Below are 24,343 nucleotides of genomic sequence, written 5' to 3' on the forward strand. Positions count from 1 at the left end.
CTCTCCATTACCTTTTAACTGTTGTAACCTGACTATTAATATACCTTCAAATCAGTCCATCGACCTGACCTCATTCCCAGCAAGTGAACAGGAGGAACAGGTGTGATGAGAGACAGACAGACAGACGGAGATAGAGGGACGGGTAGACAGAGAGGAACAAACAGAAAGAAGGTGAGAGAGAGAGATAACGTACAAACAATTGAAATTACGATGTTTTTGACCCCTTGAGTACGGTGACAGAATCCCTTGAGTACGATGACTTAACCCCTTGAGTACAGTGACCGAATCCTTTGAGTACAGTGACCGAATCTGTTGAGTACGATAATTATGTTCTCATTGGGTTAGGTTATCGTCCTCAAGGGCTAATTAAGGTAACTTAATAGTCAAATTGAATGTGCTTAATGGCGCTAAATCATCGTATTCAAGGACTTTAAAACCCGGTACCCAGATCCGCCCACCCAGTCACTGATGCCAGAACCCACCCAACCAACATGCCAGAACCCACCCAACCAACATGCCAGAACCCACCCAACCAACATGTCAGAACCCACCCAACCAACATGTCAGAACCCACCCAACCAACATGTCAGAACCCACCCAAACATGCCAGAACCCACCCAACCAACATGCCAGAACCCACCCAACCAACATGCCAGAACCCACCCAACCAACATGCCAGAACCCACCCAACCAACATGCCAGAACCCACCCAACCAACATGCCAGAACCCACCCAACCAACATGCCAGAACCCACCCAGCCAACAGTGTGCGTCCTGGCCCTGACATTCGTGAAGAGTGACGTGTAGTGTCGTGTCATCCAGTCCGACAACTTGATAACGTCACCAGTGAAATAACATATATACTAACATGATGAGGGTAACGTTAATTAACATATAGACGAGCGTTAATCACAAAGTAACATGAGTATACTGTTAGCAAAAATTAACATGGCGATAGCAACTAAACAACAAATGATAAGGGTAATGTTAGCAACACAGAAACTTAATAGGAGTAATGTTAGCAAACTAGGCGGTGTGTGGTGACGGCAACAGCGAGGCAGTACAGTGCAGTATGTGGGTCGGTCTCCACGGGTCCACTCATACAAGCGCAGTCGCCACCAGCACCGCCTGTCATCACGCCGTGTTATGTCTCAATGATGAGTTCTCCCTCAGAAAGTAGAGTCAGAGGGGTGTAGATTGTGTGTTGGAGGCTGTGTGGAGTGTGTTGGAGACTGTGCACACACACTGCAGTAATCATACATTTATTTCACTTTCCCCTGAATGTGTCCCCAGAGTGGCAAGGGGACGCCCGTGTGTTATATTAAAGGATACATACAGCGAGATATATATACGGGAAGAATACATATGGATACAGTTTTTTTAGTTCATAGTTCATCCTTTAGTCCGGTAGATGTCAGCCCCTTAAAGTTTTTCATTCGTTTTTTTTTTAGATTCGACAACGAAGTGCTCCTGTGAGGCCAACGTCTTACGTGTGACCTTGGCCCTAAATCTGGTAGTTGTTGATCCTAGTACTCTCTCTCTCTCAAGACCCGTAATGATTAGCCTCGAGAAAAGTGTAGCATTTGGGTGTAAAAAAAGTCAATATTCACGGCCATATAATCCATTCCTGACCGGTTAACTAACAGGACTTGAACCTTCTGCTTGTTGCCATGCGGTCATTTTTTTAAACATGATAAAAGAGCACAAAACTGTATTGTATTGTACTGCTTTTTCCTCTTAATGGAGAATATAAAATCATATTACTGTACTGTATTTTATTTTTTATTATTTTTATGCTCTAACTGTTCCTTCAGTTGTTGTAAAAGACAATTAGATTATTATTTCAGTCTATTTTGTGGAATAATTTCATATGTACTGTGATACTGTCTATTTATTGTATACTCCTACTTGTGATAATTACTGTCCTTTACTTGCCTTGAAATGCACCCGAAATATTCTAAGAGACATCCTACTTGTGATAATTACTGTCCTTTACTTGCCTTGAAATGCACCCGAAATATTCTAAGAGACATCCATTTAGAAATATTTTATTTCTTGTCACCCATGGAAATAAGGTGTGCATTTAGCAACTTCTGTAAATTAGTACTTAACTATTGTAGTTTAGTTCTGTGGTTTTATAAATTAATGATATTTATGGCATGAGTTAATATGCAGTACTGTAGTGTATTATCATTAATAAGTTATGACACTTTTCCTACTCTGATTATAGGTTAGGTTTGAACATTATCTCTAAAAATCTGTTATGTAACTTAACCTAACCTAACCAGCAGAACAACAGCCCAAACAGTGAAGTATAACATGGAAAAAAAATTCCAAGGTAATTATCAGCGTCGGTCTCACGGGTGACACTCGTTGTAAACTATTACTACAACAATCTGCCAAACACATTTTGTATTATCTTGGAACCCACCCACCCACCCCACCCACCTGTTGTGGGTGGGGTGGGTGGCTAGTTCATTGGCCCCCCCTCATCATGTAGAGCAGGACCTGTTGATCACAAGGGGTAGGGGCGAGTCCACCACACCCACACACACCCTCTTTCTCTTACACACCCACACACACACCCACTTTCTCTTACATACACACACACACACACACACACACACACACACACACACACACACACACACACACACATTATCAATAACTGCCTGACGGTTTTCCCATGATCAACAAGGTCAACGACGTCTATAGCGGAGCAAGGAATGTTAACAAGAATTTAGCTGCACGACATGAATGAGAGAGAGAGGAGGGGGGGGGGGAGAGATATGTGACTGTGTGAGACAAAGACAGATAGACAGACAGAGAGAGACTAGCATCTTCTCTCAAGACAGATGGACAGACAGAGAGAGACTAGCATCTTCTCTCAAGACAGATGGACAGACAGAGAGACTAGCATCTTCTCTCAAGACAGATGGACAGACAGAGAGACGAGCATCTTCTCTCACTACTGTATATAATTGCATACTTAAACTCGTAAAAATAGATGATTAACTCCAAGCTTTCTATCTTACTGTCACAAATTTGTAAACAAAGTCCTGAATCAACTCGAGGATGTTTTGGCAGAGGAAATCCGCCCACGGTGATGATGACGTGGGTGGTGACGTAATCATGGCCTAGTTACGGTGATGGCCGTGACCTAATATCTCATGTTGATGGGGGAGTAGAAGATAGTCACTCGGTTATTACTCATTGCAGTGTTAATTTTGATATCCTGAACTGGTTTTTTTTTTCATATATACAGTAATCTTCAGTAATTTCTAACATCCTGTTTCACAAATCTTCTGTCTTTTGTAAGGGGACGCCTCGGTGAATTTATTTGACAGCGGCAATCGTCTGATCTTTCCCTGCCGTCTTTATTTCTAAGGAGTTTTAGTGCTGATTAAACACATGTATAGCGCAGCTGGTTAAGATTCTTCACTAGCACTTGAAATGAGTGGACAGGAGGAGGACACAACCAGGAGTGAGGTGACCCCACTCTCCCAGGTGAAGTTTAGTTTATTTCTCAACACCGGTACAGGGATGCCATTTCCTGCACGTGGGCACACTCGTTTATATCAAACCAGGTATCCGAAACGATCTTAAACTTAACCTGGGCGAATTTTCAGAACGCAAACTCAAGTTACATTTAATATAATGTTGTTAATGTTTGGGTATTATACGTTAATGCCGTTGTTGCAGTCTTATAGGAGAAGCCTTTGATGAGGGGTGCAGCTGTGTTCGCACGCTTTATATCTGCGTTATAGTGTGCTTTCTGTAGGTGCCGCCTCGTTGTCCGGCTATTACACCTAGAGTTCCCTACCTGTCGTAAAAAGTTGTATGTATACATGTGTGTGTATGTGGGCAGGTGGTAAAGCGTGTGTGTATTGCCACATGGTGGTGGGTGTAGTGTGGGAGGGGTGCGATGTGTTCTCGGGGGTTGTCGGGTGTAGTGTGTGTGGCGTGATGGTAGTGAGTAGCACGGTGGGTGTAAGAAGATCCGGGAGTCGCCAGTGTGTTGAACACTGAGGCGGGTCAGTGTCCGGCACGAGGGATGACATTCGGTTTTGGTTCTTCACTTCCTCACTCACTTCCACTCCGGAAATGTATCACTTTGCCCATATATTTTGTTTTTAAAATGCATAGTCATCCAACACGAGTATTTACTGCGGGACAGGTAGTATGGAGCTTAAAGAAACAATTGATAACGTAAGGCAGGCACTCAGTAATGTGCCAGTGGCCTTGCTGGAGGGGCCAACTAAAACGCCGCCTCTTGGAATGTTGTGTTAATATTTTGTGGTTAACACTCACGAGGCATCAAGCACTCAACATCACCTGGTGTAGCTGCAAGCAACAGCTAGAACATCGCAGTGTTAATGGAAAATTTCTTCTTTGCAATTAATCTACCAGAGAGTTAAGGAACTGCTCTTCAGCGCTCATTACATTCCCATTAAGAGAGGTAATGTACGATCCCTTGTGGTGTATTTTATTGAGTATTCACGCATCATGACTTACCTTATTACTTACAATATAGACTTACCTGTTCTTGACTCACATCTTGCCTTAATGTTGAGTATCGTTGACTTACCTTAATCTTGATGATGGAGGCCATCATGCCACAGTCGAGGCTGACGAACACAACTCGTCGCTGTGTGTCGTCGAAGACGAAGGCACGCGAAAACAGGCGCACATGAATGCCACCGTTGATTTGTTCAGGGTTGGCGTAGCCCATCTATGACAGGAGAGACTGGATTAGAGGGAGCACGGCGGCATTAAGTTTAACATTGTTCTTACAAGTTAACTCACTATAAATATCATAGATTTTAAGTTAAATCACATTAGTTTTACTTGTAGACATGGAATATTGACTGTTGGGGTTCCAATTTAATGAACCAAATATACACGTAGACAATAATCATATTATAATGTAATAAACTATTTATGAGACACTTTTGGCTAGTGAGAATCTGAAGTGTTTGTACTGTACATGCGACGTGATACAACACAACAGCCTCCAGTTGATCAGTTGTTGCAGGGTATGAGGCAACCTAGTCAAACCAGTCCCCCCTTTCCTGATAAGGTTTCCTAGCGGGAGGGATGTGTTTACAAGTGTGGGTTAAGGCAGCCGGAGATAATTCCGTCATCACAATAAAGAGTGAATTTTCGTGACCTGCAGACAACCCTCTTGAGATTTACTACTTGACGCTGAGGTTGATAGAGAATCTTCACATTTCCGGGAAAGAACATTGAAGCTTTAAGAGCTATTTAGTCGTAGTTACCTCGGTATACAATAGGTTGTAAGATACTGTATTTATTCCCATCACAGACAGGTAGACCAGATGTTTTATGGTGTGAGTTGATGTAACAATACTTTTTTTGACAGGTTAAAACAAATAAAGTAAATATATCAATAATTCTACAAAACTTTATATGAAATCTAACCTCAATTACTACCTCTTCGTGCCGTGTTTACTTCAGTGTAAATGTGATTGGTATTTACCCGTAATTTTGAGATGACCTGAATGTATCGTATCAGGTATTGCAATGCGTGTATGTTAGTAATATATGCTGTTTTAGGTATGCAGGTTTGTGAGCGTCCTTGTGTGCGTGTAGACTATGTTAGTAAAGTATGTTTGTTTTTAATGTTTGCAGGTTTGTGAGCGTCCTTTTGTGCATGTACTATTATATTTTTTTAATCAATGACTAATTCGATTATTATTCAAGGAAATTAATTTTATTCTTTTATTTTTTCAGGGTTTGAGGGCGAGTGTTGAAGTCAGTACACATCAACTAATACTTTACCAGTAAGTGCGTGTTATTTTTTGCTTTTTCTTAGCAAGTAAGGATATATAAGACAAGCATTATGCAGTATGTACAGTATGTGTGTCGCAGTTGTCGTATGATATACGTATAGGACGAAATATAACAAGGGTGTCTTTAAAATAGTTGAGTTATCGCTGCAAAATATGGGCTGTGTTCACGGTTTCTTTCAGTGGAAGATATTTCCATTTTCTACATTCAGCTTTAACTTCGTCAACTGAACTAATATTATTACTTCAGCTGACGAATGAAATACTCGTTAATTTTGATTGATTTGCTAGATTACCATAACAATTAAAATAAAATGGAAAATCAGTAAGTACTGTTGCTAATGGGATGATGACAATAATTCACTCAATGTTATTATGACATATGAATAAGAACTACTAGAATGATTCCCTAAAGGTTATGAATAATTGTGCATATGAATAATAACTACTAGATTGATTCCCTAAATGTTATGAATAATTGTGGTTATGAAGAAGTTGTAAATTACCATGTTGACCCCGGCAGCAGGCCCAGTAGCGTCATGGATACCGATGCCGATGTTGTAGAGGGAGGGATCAAGGCGGTTGTCGGGAACGTTCCCCCACACCCCCGCCGCCAACGCACACACCAGCAACAAACACCGCATTCTGTAAACAGTCATAAAATTAATTCTCACTTATTTAGAATGTTTATAATTACTAATTTACTTAGGGCTGGTTTTGTATTAGTGATGGTATAAATAAGATTATTTTTATTTTTGTCTGTTCTTCCTTCCGTATCGTATGTAAACAATAGCAAATGACACTAATTCCGTCACGTGTGCTAGAATACTCTTATGTTTCTTTAATGCTTGCTTGGGGGGGGGGGGCTAGGTAGCGTGAGAGCAGACTCCCTCTCCGTGGAGGAAGTTTGCCTTCTACACAAGCTTGAGTTTTATCTATTAATGTGTGGGGTTTTTTACGAAAGACAGAGGGCGTATGGATATTAACCCCCCAAAAAATCCACAAAATTTGAATCACTTAAATTATTAGCGGTCCACCCTCAGTTTATTTCACCTGACGATTAAACATCCTAAAGCTCTCCTGGAGTGTTAGGTTAGGTTAACTTAGCATTATGTTAATCTTCAGGGGTTTCTAAAGATCAGTAGTCTGTAATCTTCACCCTAAGTCCCAGCCAGTTGGCGGTTCCCATATGATTCCTTGGATTCAGGTTGTTCCCTCTCAGCTTATTCCACTTAATGATTAAACACACTATCGTTACTTGAAGAAATTAGGTTAGGATAGCGTTAGGGTGGTTGATCTTTTGGTGGAATAGCTGAACTGACTAATTTTTCTGGCGTTCTGATTCTCCCTAGCCCTTTCCCTTCCATTGCCGGAGTTAACTCTGTACAAGGGAAAAGCTATTGCACGTTTGAAGTGTTTTGTGTCCTATAGGTTAAGGGGTAACTCATCAAGCAAGTGGAAATGGTGAGAAATGTTTCATGTATTGATCTCCAGGCCGCAGAATTTAGCCAATATATGTAGTTCTCTAAATGTTTGTGGAAAGTTTCCACAAGGGGCCACTGTTAGAAGTACAAAACAACTCATTGGGTGCCGATGTACCGAACATTAAGAAATACTGTAGATGGAACCTGTTTTCTGGTCCGACGACGTGAAAAGAAAGACAAACATTCAACATTCTCGTTATGATTAAGTATTGAGGTGTGAATATTGCATTAACCAGTGTGGTTAGTTTTTAACGTGGAATTTGCTCGTGAGGCTTCATATCCTGTGATTGTTGTATCTTGATAAGATTTTTCAGTCCCACACTGTGTTGTGAAACTGCTTAGGACCAAACTTTCAATGTGTCTTTATTTTTCTATTAGTGTTGTTATTATTATTATTATTATTATTATTATTATTATTATTGTAGTAGTATATATGTGGTTGTTTTCATGAATTCCGGTAAGGTCGCCTTTGACATTATTTAATAGTTCTTCAGCTTCATTTTATATGACCTTGTTTAGCGAAGTGGGGAAGCAGCAGGTGTTGGTGATAGGAGACAGCGGGTCTTAGCTAAGTGTGGGAACATACACAGCCGACTCTCGCTGCTGGGGTCATGGCAACCTGTTTACTCTTACTACTGATAACATTACCTTTAATTTGACCATCCCTGAAACTATAGCATAAGTACAGATACAAATTAAGTTTACAATTTTATAACTATAGGTAACAGTTCAATATATATTATGATTTCAGAACAATAATACAGTAACGATTTGTACTTAAGACACATGACTTACTTTTGTACTTGGAGAAGAACTTAAAAATTATTACAGAAGTTATTAGATTCCGTAAGCGAGTGAGTGAGTGAGGGTCAAAAGTATACCAAAGTTGCTATTATACTTGATGGCGCAGTTATGGAAGGAAATAAATAAATGTGGCTTCTTCTTGTTCTTCTCAGCCAGTTTTTAGTATATCCCAACAAGGTTCTAACGTGGTGTTGGGTAATCTCCAGCGTGTGTCTGTACACTATTCGTCGTTCTCTCACGCTAACGATTGTTCCTTACATATTCACTCGAAAAAAAAAATATAACGTAATAATATAATAATAAGTAAATGAATTATGAACCGTAATTAAAAGTAGTAATAGATTAATAAATACATAGAAATAAACATAGCAGATAGTATTAAACGTATGTCGGAACAGTTACTTGGAAGACGAACGTTCAGTTAGAATAGTCTCTTTCAACGGTGGTGAAATACTACCCGTCCACAGTCGAGTAATGATTCACAGTTCAATTACCCACACAATCAACATCCGCTCGGTGATACGAAACTGGATTCTTGGTTTCTTTCATATTAACTACGTAGGATAGGCTTAAGGGCCAATTACAAGAACGGTTATGGGGTGTACGGCGCCATTTACGATGACCTTCTTGCCCTGGTCTTTCTTCAGCAATATCGCCTTTAACTCATGGAATTCTGCACTTTTCGAAGCTCTGGAGGAGTCTCGAAACAAGTTTCCTGGTGGGAATTATTAGCTAGTGCTGTACTCAAAATATCGAAACTTCGAGATCTCTCCAGAGCTTCAAAAGGGTGGTATAACTGAAACAAGATCAGGGCAGGTCATCGTATATTATGTAAGTGTGTCACGATAGAGAAAAATAATCACATACATGACTCCTTCCTTGGTAAATACTGTAGACATGTAGCCAGGTAGTATAGTAATAAGAGCTGAATAAACAAGACAAGAGCGTTCGATAAAAAAAAAAAACTTATGCACTTTGCTTTATATAAACAAGGCACAAGTACTCGAAAACCTTCAATTAATTCGAAACAAAAACAAGCCGACGTTGGTTATTAACGTAAGTATGATGACTGAGCCTTTTTTAATACAATATCATTGTGCTCAGTGGACATTAGTTTTTTTGTTTTTTTTATTGGGCACCCCTACATCTTTGTGTAAGGTGAAGCGCAGACGCGTTTACAGTGTCCAACAGGGAAGCATGCTAGGTTCATGCTTGCCTTTATGTCTCATGAGTTAAGGGCGTAGAAGCGAAGAGTCAAGGGCATAGAAGCCTGAAGAGTCAATGGTTTATGTCATCAAGTTATTGGAAGCTCCAACAACTTGTCCCTGAATTCGAATTCGCATCTTTCGATTTACAACAGGTACCTACTTTACTGCTAGGTGAACAGGGACTAATGGGGGCTAGGAAGTATGTCCAAACATCTTCCACTGGCCCGGGAATCGAACCCGTGACATCTCACTTGCGAAGGCAAGAGCGGTACCACTCTACCACCAGCACCCCCACATTAGTCATCGTATTCAAAGGATTAAGGCATCACACACAAAGGATTTTAAGTCATTATAAAGGAATTACGCCATTGTGCTCACAAGGGTAACTGGGGATAAATCAGTGAATGGATCACGTGAATATTAGACACCCTAGATTATTTCACCTTATTATTCAACATCGTAATGCGACCTGGATTAGATTAGATTAGGTTAGCGTTATGGTGTTTATCTAATCGATCAAGTAACGAGGTCTAATCTTTATCTGATCCTAATGTATTCATAGGTTAGAATCGTAAGCCAAGGATTGGAATCGTACTCAAGGATTAAATTCGTACTCGAGGGTTAGAATCGTACTCAAGGGTTAGAATCGCACTCAAGGTTTAGAATCGCACTCAAGGATTAGAATCGTACTCAAGGGTTAGACTCGTACTCAATGGGAGTCCAGCACCATCAGGGTACTGCCACAGGCTGGGTATCAGCGGGAGTGAGGCTACTGACTTGGTTCTCTCTTAATCAACGCTGATGAAAATAACTAGACAATAACCTCTCAGTGGCGGCTTTAACCACTCGTCAAGGTTATAGGACTACGCCTCTAAGGCTTTAACTATGGGCATTTATTCATTATTGTGGTTTGTTTGTTTGTTTGTTTTGGTTACATTGATTCGTATTTTGCTGTGAATGTTTTAATAGTTGGAGTTATTGTGGGTTTTTTTTCTATGGTCCTCGATGATAAGGTTGGCTCTCTCTCTCTCTCTCTCTCTCTCTCTCTCAGCCCACCAGTCAGACAGGTTAGAGAGTACAGGCGGTTAACATAACTCGGAAATACCAGTGGGAGAAGATTCCACCTGCATCGTCAAGTTCCCGTCGGGATATTGTCCCTTGATTTCCTGTTTAGTTTTCTACAAAATTTATAGGAAAACGTTTTTAAAACACATTTGAAGGAACTATTAATGAGTGAAGGAAAATACAGTTGAGTTGTATAATATTTATGGTGATGTATGTAGTGTATATTTAAATGAATTCTGGTCTACGTGTCAAGTTCAATGAAGGGTAAGTGTATTGAAGAGTCATGCTGAGAGAGTCGGTGATGGTGATGGTGATAGTGGTGGTGGTGATTATGATGCCGACATTTCTTTCAGTATTCAAGGTCATGTTCTCACCAGTAATAAAATCCCATGTTAGGTTATTGTAACTTAGGTCAAAAAAGACACATGGCAAGAGGTAGGTCAGAGGTTAAGGTCACGGTGTATCTGAAGAACGGTTATGGCTCAAGTCATTTAGGTTACATCAGGGTGATTTCGACGACTCATTTCACGAGTTTGTATGTCATGTAGTTTGAGGACAAGATTTTTTTGACCTTTTGATATCCTTCAGAATGTTCTTTTAATAATAATAATAATAATAATAATAATTAACGGTTTATTGAAAGAGCTTGGCAGCCAGAAGGCTGAAAATATACAGTTACATATTTGGGGAATGGGTTACGAATTACAAATAATATACAAGTGACATAAGTGACACAAATAAGACATATAGTAACTTAGATGGGGATCAGCTCAAACTACAGTTCATTTCAACATAGTGACAGTGTAGGGAGCAGTGTTTACTGGGAGTGAATACACTGATTTATTACATGTTATTGATAATTTTTACAATGGTTGGGACTGGGCTGTTCTTATAGCGATCAGTTCGTGCACGTATGGGCTGGATGCGGTTGTGGTGTCGAACAGCAATTCTCGGACAGGGGATCTCAGGTGGTAGTAGGGGCCGGTGTCGGGGATGGTGTAGAAGCTTCTTACCAAATTTGCAGATGAGGCCGTGGTGATGGTCAGTGAGAGTCGAAAGGGTCAGTGTGTTGAGCGCTTCTTGATATGTGGAGTAGGAAGGGGAGAGAATAATCTTGCATGCCCTCTTTTGCACTTTTTCTAGGTGTTTACGTTGTGTGGCATTTAGGGAGGAAGACCAGGTGGGGGAGGCATAGGTGAGCTTGGGAAGTATGAATGTTGTGTATACACTGAGGAGCTCGTGTGCGGGAACTCCGAGGGACTTGAGTCGGCGGAGGAGGTGGAGACGGAAACTGGAGGATTTGACAACTTCACTGACGTGTGGTTTCCAATTTAGTTTGTTGTCTATGGTGACGCCGAGGAGCTTCGTGGAATCTACAACCTGGAGTGTGTTCGGACCTAGGGTAATGGAGGGAGGTGGGACAATGTCGGAGGAGAGGTTGATGTGCATAACCATGGTCTTGGTATGGTTGATGGTGACATGGTTGTTGGTGGCCCAGTTTTGGAGACTGTTCAATAAATCCTGAAGGGCGGTATAGTTGGGAGCAGAATTGTTGACGCTGATCCCAATGGTGGAGTCGTCGACATATTTCCAGCGAGCAGGGGTTTCTCTTAGGGCATCATTGATGAGCATAAGGAAGCAGAGTGGTCCCATCTTGGTGCCTGGGGGACGCCACAGGTGAGTGACTGAAAGGTGGAGACAGCCCCTCGGAAGCGTACAGCTTGGCGTCGGTCACTGAGGAAGTCTGTAAGCCATGGTATGAGACTTCTCCGAAGCCCGAGGTCAATAGCTTTGTTTATGATTATATTGTGGTCGACTAGGTCGAACGCTTTAGTGAAATCAATGAAGGCGACAGCTACAGACGTTTTTCGTTTCTCGAGATGGCGGTATATGTAATCGAGAAAGCTGACAAGACAGTGAGTGGTGGAGGAAGTTTTCATGTTGCCAAATTGCTGAGGGTCTACGACTCCTGCAATATCAGCATAAGCCCAGTCAAACACAAAACTTTCACAGATTAGGCTGGGTATTGGGGTGATTGCAATAGGTCGTAGCTGATTTAAGGATTGTGGGCTGGTTGACTTGGGCACTGGTGATACATAAGAGGTCTTCCAGTCAGCTGGGCATCTGGCTTGACTGAGAGAAGCATTGATGATGGAGCAGAGGGGTTTAGCAAGCTCCGGGGAGAACTCCTTGAATAGTTTCATTGGTAAGTCAATGGGGGTGGTAGAGCGTTTTAATTTTGACCCTGTGTGTGTGTTGCAATTCATGTTTATCTCTTCCAAGCTCTTTTGATTCTTTCCCTTGCCATCCTACACCTCAAAGATAATTAATGGTCACTTGAGGATTAGGCACCCCAGTACATTTCACCTGATGATTAAACACCCTGATGCTTGCCTGATGGGATGAAGTTAAGTTAGGTATGCTACGTTAGGTAAGATTGGGTTGGGTTAGGTTAGGTTATGTTAGATTAGGTTAGGTAAAATAAGCTGGGGTGTCTCGTATTTTCCGATAGCCCACAAATATTTAATGGTGCAGGCTTATTATTATTATTATTATTATTATTATTATTATTATTATTATTATTATCAGCATCATCATCATCAATTCTATGGTTGTTCAGTTTCATCTTTTATGTTTCAAGCTGTCCGTCACTGTCTCTCCCAAGGTCACACGTCCTGTTAGGTTAGGTTTTAAGGTTTTTTTTTTTGGTCATTTTCTTTCGCTATTTGATTTTTTTTTTCTTCCATTGTTGGTATTGTGGTGCAACAGATCCTGCTTGTAGCCTGAATCATCGCTTGGGTCTGTGGGTGTCTTGAAATAGCTGGTATACGTACTGTCCTCCTAGTGGGTGTCTTGAAATAGCTGGTATACGTACTGTCCTCCTAGTGGGTGTCTTGAAATAGCTGGTATACGTACTGTCCTCCTAGTGGGTGTCTTGAAATAGCTGGTATATGTACTGTCCTCCTAGTGGGTGTCTTGAAATAGCTGGTATACGTACTGTCCTCCTAGTGGGTGTCAAAAATAGATGGTATACGTAATGTCCTCCTAGTGGGTGTCTTGAAATAGCTGGTATACGTACTGTCCTCCTAGTGGGTGTCAAAAATAGCTGGTATACGTAATGTCCTCCTAGTGGGTGTCTTGAAATAGCTGGTATACGTACTGTCCTCCTAGTGGGTGTCTTAAAACAAGGATCAGTGCTCTCCAGGCTTGCCAACTGTTCCAAAGTTTCCCAGAATCGTCCAAAACTGGGAAGATCCGCTCCCTGTACGTGTGTGTGAGGGGGGGGGGTGTAGTGTGGCGTCACAAACTGTGCCTCGGATTCATTCATATGTTCCTCGGATTCATTCATATGTAAATGTTTGTGTTGTGTATTGGAGGAAGGAAACAATGTATATACTATAATCTTTTGAACTTTTGGGGGGAGAGGTTACATACTGTATAACGTGCTTCGAATGTTGATGGTGTCTGTGTCTGTCTTTGTCTGTGTGTGTCTGTCTTTGTCTGTGCCTGTCTGTCTTTGTCTGTGTAAAAAACGAAAATCACTGAACTTTTTCCCTGATACTAAAAAAAAAATCACAAAAACAATAACCTTGACCATTCCTCCTGAACACCAACACCTCTTCCTTGTGTGGTCAGAGGCGTCCTAACCTAAGTCATCTTACTGAAGAGGTTAAACCATTATACTGAAGGGGTTAAGTCATCTTACTGAAGGGGTTAAACCATTATACTGAAGGGGTTAAGTCATCGTACTGAAGAGGTTAAACCATTATACTGAAGGGGTTAAGTCGTACTGAAGAGGTTAAACCATTATACTGAAGTCATCGTCCTGAAGGTGGTTAAGTAATCAATGTATGTACATAAATTCGGAGACTCTGTTAAAGCTTCTTTGTTGTTATCTCGGCATTAAGAACAATTTAAACCAGCCAGATGGCAAGATACACTCAGTCCGGTCAGCTGTAGTAAGACAATAAATCCTGTATATATTTACTCACTCTTATCTATAACATTACTTGAATATTTTCCTTCTTTGAACCGCAATTTCACCCTCACATGTGACTAATAATCTTGTGAGTATCAATGGCTCGTTTTCTCAGAACATATTTTTACTTTCTTCTCAAAAAGTCGTGTTATTTTCCCCCGTAATAAGATAAAAGAACGTTTGTAGTTACAGTGGTCTTAAAGGAATAGTGACGCTATTAATGTATATACCATAGCTTAAATGAGCCACTTGGGAAGCCTTAAGTCAGAAGTGGTGTATTGTACTCACATGTGCGTCCGTCTCGTGGCGTGGTCGAACACACACTGTAGGGAGGGGTAGGCATGCCGCATGAGTCTTCCCTGACCCGCCCCACCATACGTTTTGTCCTTCCCTCATTGGCAGAATTATCCCAATCATAATTTTTAATTGCTGATGAACTATAGTGTAATTACTGACCCTTTTACGGCTCTTAAGACCTTAGTTGTTGAGGTCTAGTATTAATTGTATAACCTCGACGACTGACGGCGGCGCTGGTGGGGAAGATGATGAGTGCCGCAGTCTGACGTAACAGCGCCGAGAAGTTTTATAGATGCATTTATTTATTTATTTTTTTTTTTTTTTTTTTGAGAAGGTGACTCATTTGCCTTGGGTATTCTGTGAGCAGTTCCAGAAATATCACCAATCTAACTGTCCTGTGTTACTTGTTTACCTTATGTAGGATGATAAACAGGTCCTTAAAGTGTTAATGGGTTCAGAAGTTTCATCTATATACTGTATTATAAAGCACGGTGTCTAATCGTTTTGTTAGCTATGCATTTTTGAAGACAGATGATTTTTTTTTACATGTAGATGGGAAATTGCCACTACCACCATTGATCTACAAACCTAAAACTATATTGTTAAAGTATTCATAATATAACCCAAACGCCATTAAGAGCAGGTAAATAGCCTTTAAAAAAAGATTGTGAGAGAAGAAGCGAAACAGGAATAGTAATCATACAGGAAGCCCAACATAGATTAGTTGATTTAGTTCAGTCAGACACCATCACTTTATACTAGACAGCATTATTTAGTCGTTGTGTTTCAGCTTATTAGTCAACCAGTTCAGTGCATTCTTACAGTTTCAGTGACCGGGAATATTTATTGTAAAAAAAAAAATCGAGAATCACTGCAGTGCGTCACGTGTCGTAGCTCTCCTGGAAGTGCTATGAAGGTGGTGGAATTTTTAGGCCCTTGATTCCAGTGGTTCCCCTCCCCTTCCCTCCCCCTCACCTCAAAGCACAACCCCCTCGTTAAAAATACACATATTTTTATTTGCCTCTGTTATGTACGGCCACTGTTATTAAGATAGGAAGCTGAATTTTATTATTATTTTTATTTCATGTGCACATAATTTTGGCCACAGTCGGATATATGAGCTTCCCTATTAATTCTAGGACTCAGACAACGCCGGGTACCTCCAGCTAGTCACAGTACTGGTTTGGCTTGAGGCGAGTTGAGTTAGGTTAAGTCAAGCTGTTTTGGCTTAGGTTAGGTGCTTAAGGTGTTTGAGTTACAGATACAAATTAACTTCACTTTTACTCTAATCACTCATGCACTGTTGTTGTTTCTGTTACGTGAATCCGTTGTATTATGCTGGGTTACCTTCTGTTGTTTAAGTTCATTTACGTGTTTCAACGGCCTTCTATAATGCCCTGTACACCAGGCCCCTGTGTGTGTGGAGACGGGCAGATGGAATAAGTGGGGGTCAAGATCGCCTACCGGTTGAGGAGCGGCTGTGTCCCTGTGAGGTCGTGCAAAAGGAACTGGTCGTAGTGGTTGAGTCTTTCCTCATGACCCGGTTTGTGTGGGCCTTGTTTACACTTACCGTCTACTTCTAAAAGCTCAAGTTCTGTCTGTGAAACTCTTTGTAAGATTTTGTCTAAGTGTAAATGGTCTGGTTTTGGTCTTATATTCTTTGTGGACCATTAAGCTTATACAGTTTTTATTTGATGTCTTATAAGTTTGTATCTATGTAATTTGCATATTTCTGTGGTCAATAAACTTATCTATCAATCTTATCTATCTATCTATCTATTTATCTATCTATCTATTTATCTATCTATCTATCTATCCCGAGTGGGTGGCGAACTACCTGCATTACCCACCGGTGTTTCACAAGGAACCCGTTCACCACACCTCATCTCGGTGTGGCAGATACACATATTAAACGGGTAACACCAGCACTAGTACCACTAATGGTCCGCTCATTTTTACACCTCCAAGCTTAATGTAGGTGGTTCGCGTCTCACTCGGGGTGCATCGCCGACCCGGGGTACACACACCTTTGACGATCTTCAAACCCCCATTCTCTATCTAGACAAGAAAAGAGCCGTTTAGGAATTAAGGTAGAAGTTCATCTCATTTGTGTTTAAGTTATATATTTTGGGTGAATTTATGTGCACTGTTTTATTGTTATTGTTGTTGTTTGGTTCTTACCTTGTATCACAGTGTAGAACATTAGTCTCGGTCACAGCTGCTGGGCTTCATCAGGTAGAGTTGTTTATATTGTCCCAGAATAGTTTAATTTACCGTATTATTCTCTTATATCGCCGTACACTGCAACACTGGAGGCTGGCCACTATAGTTTTGGGGTTTTCATTAAATTTCGTTGACCTTTTCCTTGTATTCTTGGTGATAGAGATTGTTAAAGAATATCGAGTGTTATATGATGAAATGTTTTTAACTTGAAATGTTTATATCGTAAACAATACACCTCATTAAGTCATCACTTATTGTTGCTTCTTTCAAAAGTAATATTTTATCTAAGGGCATTTTCCTTCTAGCATTTTCCCACGTTATGCACACAGTCACTAGTCCGAAATTCAATATTTTTTTTTACACCCAAGTATTAATGTCAAAGTTTAAAAAAAAATTCCCGACAGGTAAATAATTATCACTTTTCTCAGTCGCTACCTAGTGATGGAGTGGCAGCAGGAAATTACACTGGCATCCCCATACTCTCTCGTGCGTCGAGTGGCAAATGATGGCCTTGCAATACCTCTCACTCTCCCGGGAAGGTGAAAGGAGGAGTGATTGTCAGAATGATAGGCTGGGCTTCTTACCATGCCAAAACGAGGGAGCCATTATCCTGAAATTTCCCTCCACTATAATGAATGCATATACAGTATGTTTGTGAGCCAGAGAATGTATTGAAAGATGAAACTTCACGTCAGGATTAGCTCCCAGTTTATTTCACCTTAAGATTAATCATCCTAACGTTGCCCTTACCTAACATAACCCAATATAACCTATGGTAACCTATCCTATCCTATCACATTATCATGTTCTCTTTATATTGTCATCTGTGTGTTTACCTTAGTACAGCGGGGAATCAAATTTTACCAGGGGGTGCTGAAGACGTCCTACATACTGTGGTGCAATGTATACGCCCCTTCCCACGTCTATACCTTTCTCTCTTGGCTTGGGGAAGTGTAGGGCCAGTATCCCCGCCTCCTCCCCCCAGACCTCATCAATAGAGGTGTTTTGCTTGGTAATGTTCACACGGCAGCCGCTGTTTGTGTGTATGTTGGGTTGTTGTTCTGTTGGTGATGGAGGAGCGCTTCTGTTGTCGTATCTGTTGATGAGATTCTGTTGATTTCCCATTGTGGTGTTTCTGTTATTTGCTTTTTTTATTCCCGTTGTTGGCTTTGTCGTTACTGTTTTGTTACCTAAGTTAATCCCCTTTAGTTTTTGACGTTCACTTGTTTACTGTTGTTTTGTGTCTATTGTTTATAATATTCCTACTGTTGCATTGGTATGCAGTGGCCAGATGGATATAGCTTTTGCTTCCTCTTAAGCATCCCTGGTTCGAACCAGGGTGCATCCAGCTGTCATACTGGTACATAACTTTGCCATTGGGGGTAAGTGAAGGCTGTCGATTACATTGCTGGCTACTGTATACCTCCTTACGTTACAGTCGCCTGCACTTTACCTGGTACAGTGGTTGGTGCGTTTTGGAAGATGTGGCAACTCTGTCCTGAGTTTAGCTACTATTGCGAGGTTTGCTAGAGCCATTCCGGGAGTTTCAATACGATGTAAACAAACACAGAGGTGCCACATCTCGCAAAATGCCCCAGGCAGTATACCAGGTATAAGTGCAGGCGATTTTACTAAAGAATTAATATACAGTGTGGCATATCCACCAGGACCCAATCGTATACGGCAGGTCAATAGGATAGGACGTACCTTCACTTTCACTGTTCGTGTCTAATTATAAAGAAGTGTGAGGCCAGTGGCTTTAGTGTGAAGGTATGCGTTGGTTATCACTTATCACACTCGAGTCCAGACGTACTACATTTGGCTCATTAGTATAGATTTTTTAGTGTGAAGAACTATTTTCTTAATGTGAAAAACAGTCTGTTACTTGAACAAACAGTTCATTAGTGTAAACAAACCGTATTAGCATGAGCAAATACGGTCCATTAGTGTAAACAAACATGTTTATTAGTTTGAACAAACACAAAAAAGTATGATTTTTGTTTGTTTGTTTGTTTGTGTTTTGTGACGAAACGTAAGTGTGAGCAGCATAACATTCACACTTCCAAACCTCCAGAGATTGACTGTTTGTGCTTCTTGAAGAGTTATTTCATGAACAACTTTTGATGTGTGCGTGACTGTGTGGCTTGTGTGCACAAATGATTTTATGCTATTATTTTTTTCACAGGTCATTCAAGTGTTCGCTTTAGGTTTTTGTAGAATATGGCTTCCAAATGACATTAAATATAGAATTCTTATTTTTTTATAATAGCTAACTTTGAATGCCATTCCAAATGTCTATGAGTTTCTTTTATGGCTAACGGAATGAGATTAATTAAAATTTTGCTTGTTTAATCATATTATGTACCTATTTTTACACCAGTATGCAAGTTAATAAAGAGAAATTTGCTTCAGTGTAATATAATTTATCAAATCAATTGCCTATCAAATAATCTACAGATACTAGGGTTAGCATATAGCATTAGTTAGTACAAATATCACCTGATGCGGGAAATCCCGGGATTCTGGGAAATATCCTGGTTTGTCCCAGAATCCCGGGATGCTAAGAAACCTCTAAAACAGGAAACCCTACTCCAGGTCCCAGCACGTGCCTAGTGAGAGTTAAGGCCGACAATATTTATCATCGGTCAGTAATGAAGGAAGACTTACCTTCATATTGTACCGTGCAAGTCAGCGATAGGTTGGTTGGTAACGGAAGAGAACTTTCACTAGCAGCTGGGGTGAAATGAATGGACGAGTACTGGGAGTGGGTTAATGGGGAAGGGAGTACACGTAGGGGTAATGGGGAAGGGAGTACACGTAGGGGTAATGGGGAAGGGAGTACACGTAGGGGTAATGGGGAAGGGAGTACACGTAGGGGTAATGGGGAAGGGAGTACCTCTAGCTTCGTAGGTACAGTTAGGGGGGGTTCACATGAAGATTACACACCCCCAGTTTGTTTCACTTGATTAAACACCATTAATCTAACGTGGCGCTAGCTTTACCTATTCTAACACAAACTTAACTTAACCCAACCCAAAACTTAACCTAACCTAATATGATCAAACCTAATCTAATATAACATCTAACATAACCCAAATTTCCGAAAATAACTTAAGCTAACCTATACTGTATATAGCCAGGTTAATTAATGCTCGAAAATAAACCACAAAATTTATGTTCTGTTAATTTAAGTATTTCATTCTAGGCTAAATAAAACTACAAAAAAGTTGTTCATAAGTAAGGAACACCATTGAACCTCTAGTTTTTCTCGGGTTCACAGTTGTTGATCGTGATTAATAAAAACTAAATGGGATTATCTTTGGATTTCGTTAGCTCTTGAGACGAAAGATTTAATATTCGTTGTAGCTATTAATAAAATTATTTTTTTGGAATATTAAGTTATGAGTCTGTTAGTAGTGGTTAAGGTTAGTGTTGGTCTCGTAGTGTGTCTGGTCTGAACCCCTGTCTTACTTTTCCTACTTAAGGTTCAGTTGTGGGTTTTACTGTATATTTGGCCGTCTCGTGGTGTGTGTGTGGGTCATATTAGATTGCACCTGCCTGTAAGCTACGCTTCATGGTGCCTCCCTGTGTAATCAACTCCAGGTTTTTCCACACATTGTCTTGGACTGCTGCACTATCACTGCAGACGTAATCCATATGCCCCTGAACCATGGGCAAACCTGATCTCCACAGTTTTAGGTTTAATAAATACCAGTCAACAACAATTATGATTTCCAGATTAGGCACCCCAGTTTATTTCGCCTGATGATTAAATATCCTAATACCACCTAGGAGGATTAGGTTAGTTTAACGTGTGGGTGTTTAATCATCAGGTGAAATAAGCTGGGTGTCTTATCTTCGGGTGATCCTAATGTTCTTAACAAATAAATGACTTATAACATGTTGGGGCATCGATTTCATAACTCCACCGACAAGTTGGATGATATAAACAGAATTAATAAAGGATAATTTCGTCAGTAAACGTATTATGTGTAAGTTTTACACTATGGCCTTATTTTAATGACTGGTGGTGGATATCTCAGATTATTCTTCATAGATGAGGCGTGTGTGACCGTCTACGTTAGAACCGAAGCACGTTAAAAGATTGAGGTTCGATACAGTGTGCTTTGAATCCTCGGTGTAGTAAACAAGGGTTGGGAGGAAATTTTTGGCTGTGCAAATTCACGTTGTGCTTCTAAGCCTCGCAACCAGTTCTCACGCTCACTTACGGCTTGTTGGGGCGCGGCGTGTGGGTAACAGAGTTATAATGGCCGTGCGATAATTCTTGCGTCGCCGGTAGTCAACCCTCGTTATGCTCCTCATTATTTGGTTGATCAGGTGTTCATCCATCTCTAGGTAAGAATTTCCTGGCACTTTACGACGAAGAATTCAATAGTTAGAGTGAAGGTAAGGGATTGGTTGTTTCCAAGAGCAGTCACGATCTCTGCACAAGCTTTAGTCTGTACTGATCATTGGGATGAATGTTAAGGAAAGCTTTACCTCAGTTTGTTTAAGTTTTAATTAATCTGTATGATAAATATAGACATAAGATTCAATAAAACTAAAAAAATGGAGGCAAAGTTAACAATCCCGTATCCGACAGATTTAACCCAACGTAATTAGCAAAACGAAAATAAATGAATTGAAATTTTAGCAGGAACTAACCACTGAGCGATATACTGCATATATAATAGCTGATGGTTTTCGTCAATTCACCACACCCCAACTTGTGATGTGCATAAATTCACTGGGAAAAATGGTGCGTGATCAACCTTTCTCTTCAACTGTCATCTTTGGATTGCAATAACGATCAAACGTTACGTGATCAACGTTTGGATGGCGTGTGTACTATCATTTCATCACCGTCATCAGTAGTTGTGGTGAAGGGTTTTCTGAGGGAGACTTCACGGCCTAAATTGAGACGAGTCATGGCGAACGTCTAGGGGGCTAGGAGTAATAGCCAGTTCGTGTGCACCAACCCAACCTGTGACGGCAGTGGACATGACCAATCAACGCTTCCTACCTGTACTATACTACTACAGCCACCATTACTACTTATACAGCAACTATTACTGTTATAACTACTTCCTATAGTACTTTTATTTGTCTACCTTTCCTGCTGTTAACTTATTGCTGCTGCTGTTACCTGTGTTGTTATTGTTTCCTGTGTTATTGTTGCTGTTACCTGTGTTATTGTTGCTTTTGTTATTACTGCTGCCATAACAAAAACTATTAATTATGTTCCTGCTATCCTTACTACAACTACTGCTACTTAGACTATTAATAACTGCTGTTACAATCATTGCTACTATTGCCTTCCCTGCTGAACTTGCTGTAACTACTTCCGTTGTTGCTATAACCATTATAATTTGCTGCTAGCATCCCTGTAGCGGCCGGTTACTCGTGCTGCTATCATTTGTTAGTACTAATACCTGTACTGCCTCTTTTCCCATCACTAAATCTGCTACGTGTTGATGGTTATGGTATTTTAAGTCGAAAATTTATAAGATTCAAACCACTCACACAAATCGCCTTCATACTCAGAAGCGCACATAATCAGTTTCATATATGTATACTCTTGTGTTTCTCAAATATGTAAATGCATAATAAATAACCATATTTAAATCAAAGAAATGTTTACATACAAATAAGGAAAAATATACATCAAAACAAAAATGTGGCAACACCAATTGTGAGCTTCTTTTACAGTCGAGTTGCCAATTATCATACAATATTTATTATGGAGGCGAAGATATTTTTTTGGTGTGTGATAATATAAAGTGTCGTAATACGATTTAAATTATTTGGAATTTGTGATTATACCGACTCAAAGCAGTAAATGATTTTAAAGTAAATTATGATTTATGAAGGTAACTGGCATCTCGCAAACGTAAACATTGGAGACCGTGCTTGAACAGACTTGTGGTGGTGGTGTGTAGTAGGTGTACTCTCTTACTGTATTGTATTGTATTAATCTGTATTTGATAGTTGCTCAAACTACTTATGAAGGCATGACATATTTATTGTTAGTTAAGAAGAAGGGAAGTTATGTTTTAATTCACTGTAGCATTACTCTGAACACTACTTGTGTTTTGTCTTGAGCTTATCCACATTAATTTTTTTCTGTAAGTGATTGTCATTAACATTACCACATATCCAGAATATATATATTTATCTTTATTGGAATCTCGGCAGACCTTTAGGGGCATAGCAGTGTGTTTTAGTAAATTACATAAAACCATGACATACTGGGTAAGTTTTAAGATTGAATGCGACACGTGAGTTTATAATCTTACTTGTCTGAAGATGATCTTGGTGAAGCTACTCACCTATTGCTTAATCGTTGGTGTTGCTGTGAATTTTACATCTGGGGAATTATATTAAGTGTTTGTAGGTCAAGACTGATTTGGTATCAGCTTATGGTCAATGTAAAATTTGCTGCTCCTTAACTACTCTCAAGTTTTGACAGGATGCACACGAATGTATTATGCAATGAATGTAAATACTGTAGGGTACAATGGATACAATTAGAAATGAATGTGAGTGAGAGAATAAGGGTTTAGATGTAATTATTAATAACAAGTTGATTGGCTAGGAGTTTAGGCAAAGTTTTTCTTGTTAACAGATAACAAGACCAAACCAAGATGAAGAGCAGCTCGAGTTAATTTTTTTTATGCTTTCTCACCTGAGTTATTTTCTGTGTACTATTAGGATGAACATGAGCATAAAATATTAAATTCATAGGATGTGCTAAACCTTGAAGTTTAGATTTGTGCTTTAAGTGCCTGTATCTTCTAAGATGACCCATGATCAGTTAATGAAATAAGATCAGAGAGGTGGATGTGTAATGTGGCTTAAGAAAAAGGGAACCTTGTACATTTCAAGAGATCTGGGTATCAAGAGTAAGGGGGAGATTTTGTGTAGAGATGCAGTTGGCTGAGATAGTTTGGGCATGTGGAGAAAACAGAGAGCTATTAGGGGACAAGAGAAGAATGGGTTTGAGTGTGGAGAGGAGAGTAGCAGCTGGGGGGAGGGGGGCAATAATCCAAGAATGACCTGGAGATGAGAAATTACTGCATCTTGGTGATTAGCACCTGGTTAAATATGTTGCAAGAGATCGTGTAGCCTGGAGAGCTGTCTTGATTAGTCACACACAAACACATGCAGGTGTAGGAAATGGCTATAGTAAAACATTAATATATGATTTCTTCCCAAATTTGAGAAAATACTGGAAACCATACTTGATTATACTGTAGGTTATAATGTATGCAGTATGGATTGATTATTATAGATGAACTGGTTTTGTTTTACAGTTTTATATTATTTTGCCATTTGTGAAGTTCGTGGATGAGGAATTATTTCCACGGTGTTTCTCGACATCGCTAGTTTTGCCATGTTTGTGGAGACTGTCGATGACCTACCCAAGTTACCATATTTAATGACATGGTTGGTTTACAAAGAATACACCTGACA

General features: G+C 40.1%; 2 protein-coding genes across 4 annotated transcripts in view; one reads left to right on the plus strand and one right to left on the minus strand.

Moving 5' to 3' along the window:
• LOC121873849 (putative neutral ceramidase C) overlaps positions 1 to 14,703 on the minus strand; it is an 86,246-nt gene extending 71,543 nt beyond the window's left edge. The window contains exons 1-3 of the mRNA XM_042377627.1: positions 14,639 to 14,703; positions 6,317 to 6,455; positions 4,589 to 4,732 (exon numbers count right to left, since the gene is read on the minus strand). Of these exons, the coding sequence (XP_042233561.1) occupies positions 4,589 to 4,732; positions 6,317 to 6,455; positions 14,639 to 14,700 (345 nt within the window). The 5' untranslated portion in view covers positions 14,701 to 14,703. The remainder of the gene's footprint in view (positions 1 to 4,588; positions 4,733 to 6,316; positions 6,456 to 14,638) is intronic.
• The window catches only part of LOC121873850 (prolyl 4-hydroxylase subunit alpha-1-like), a 98,676-nt gene that overhangs the window by 55,859 nt on the left and 18,474 nt on the right, over positions 1 to 24,343 (plus strand). For 2 of the 3 annotated variants that reach the window (XM_042377628.1, XM_042377629.1), the window contains exon 3: positions 5,755 to 5,804. The gene's annotated coding sequence lies outside the window, so the exon portion shown is untranslated. Of the gene's footprint in view, positions 1 to 5,754; positions 5,805 to 22,774; positions 22,809 to 24,343 lie in introns of those variants that run through there. The other variant, XM_042377630.1, reaches the window with a different exon arrangement.

This window comes from Homarus americanus, unplaced genomic scaffold, assembly GCF_018991925.1.
Source record: "Homarus americanus isolate GMGI-L3 unplaced genomic scaffold, GMGI_Hamer_2.0 scaffold25827, whole genome shotgun sequence".
NCBI classification, from domain to species: Eukaryota; Metazoa; Arthropoda; class Malacostraca; order Decapoda; family Nephropidae; genus Homarus; species Homarus americanus.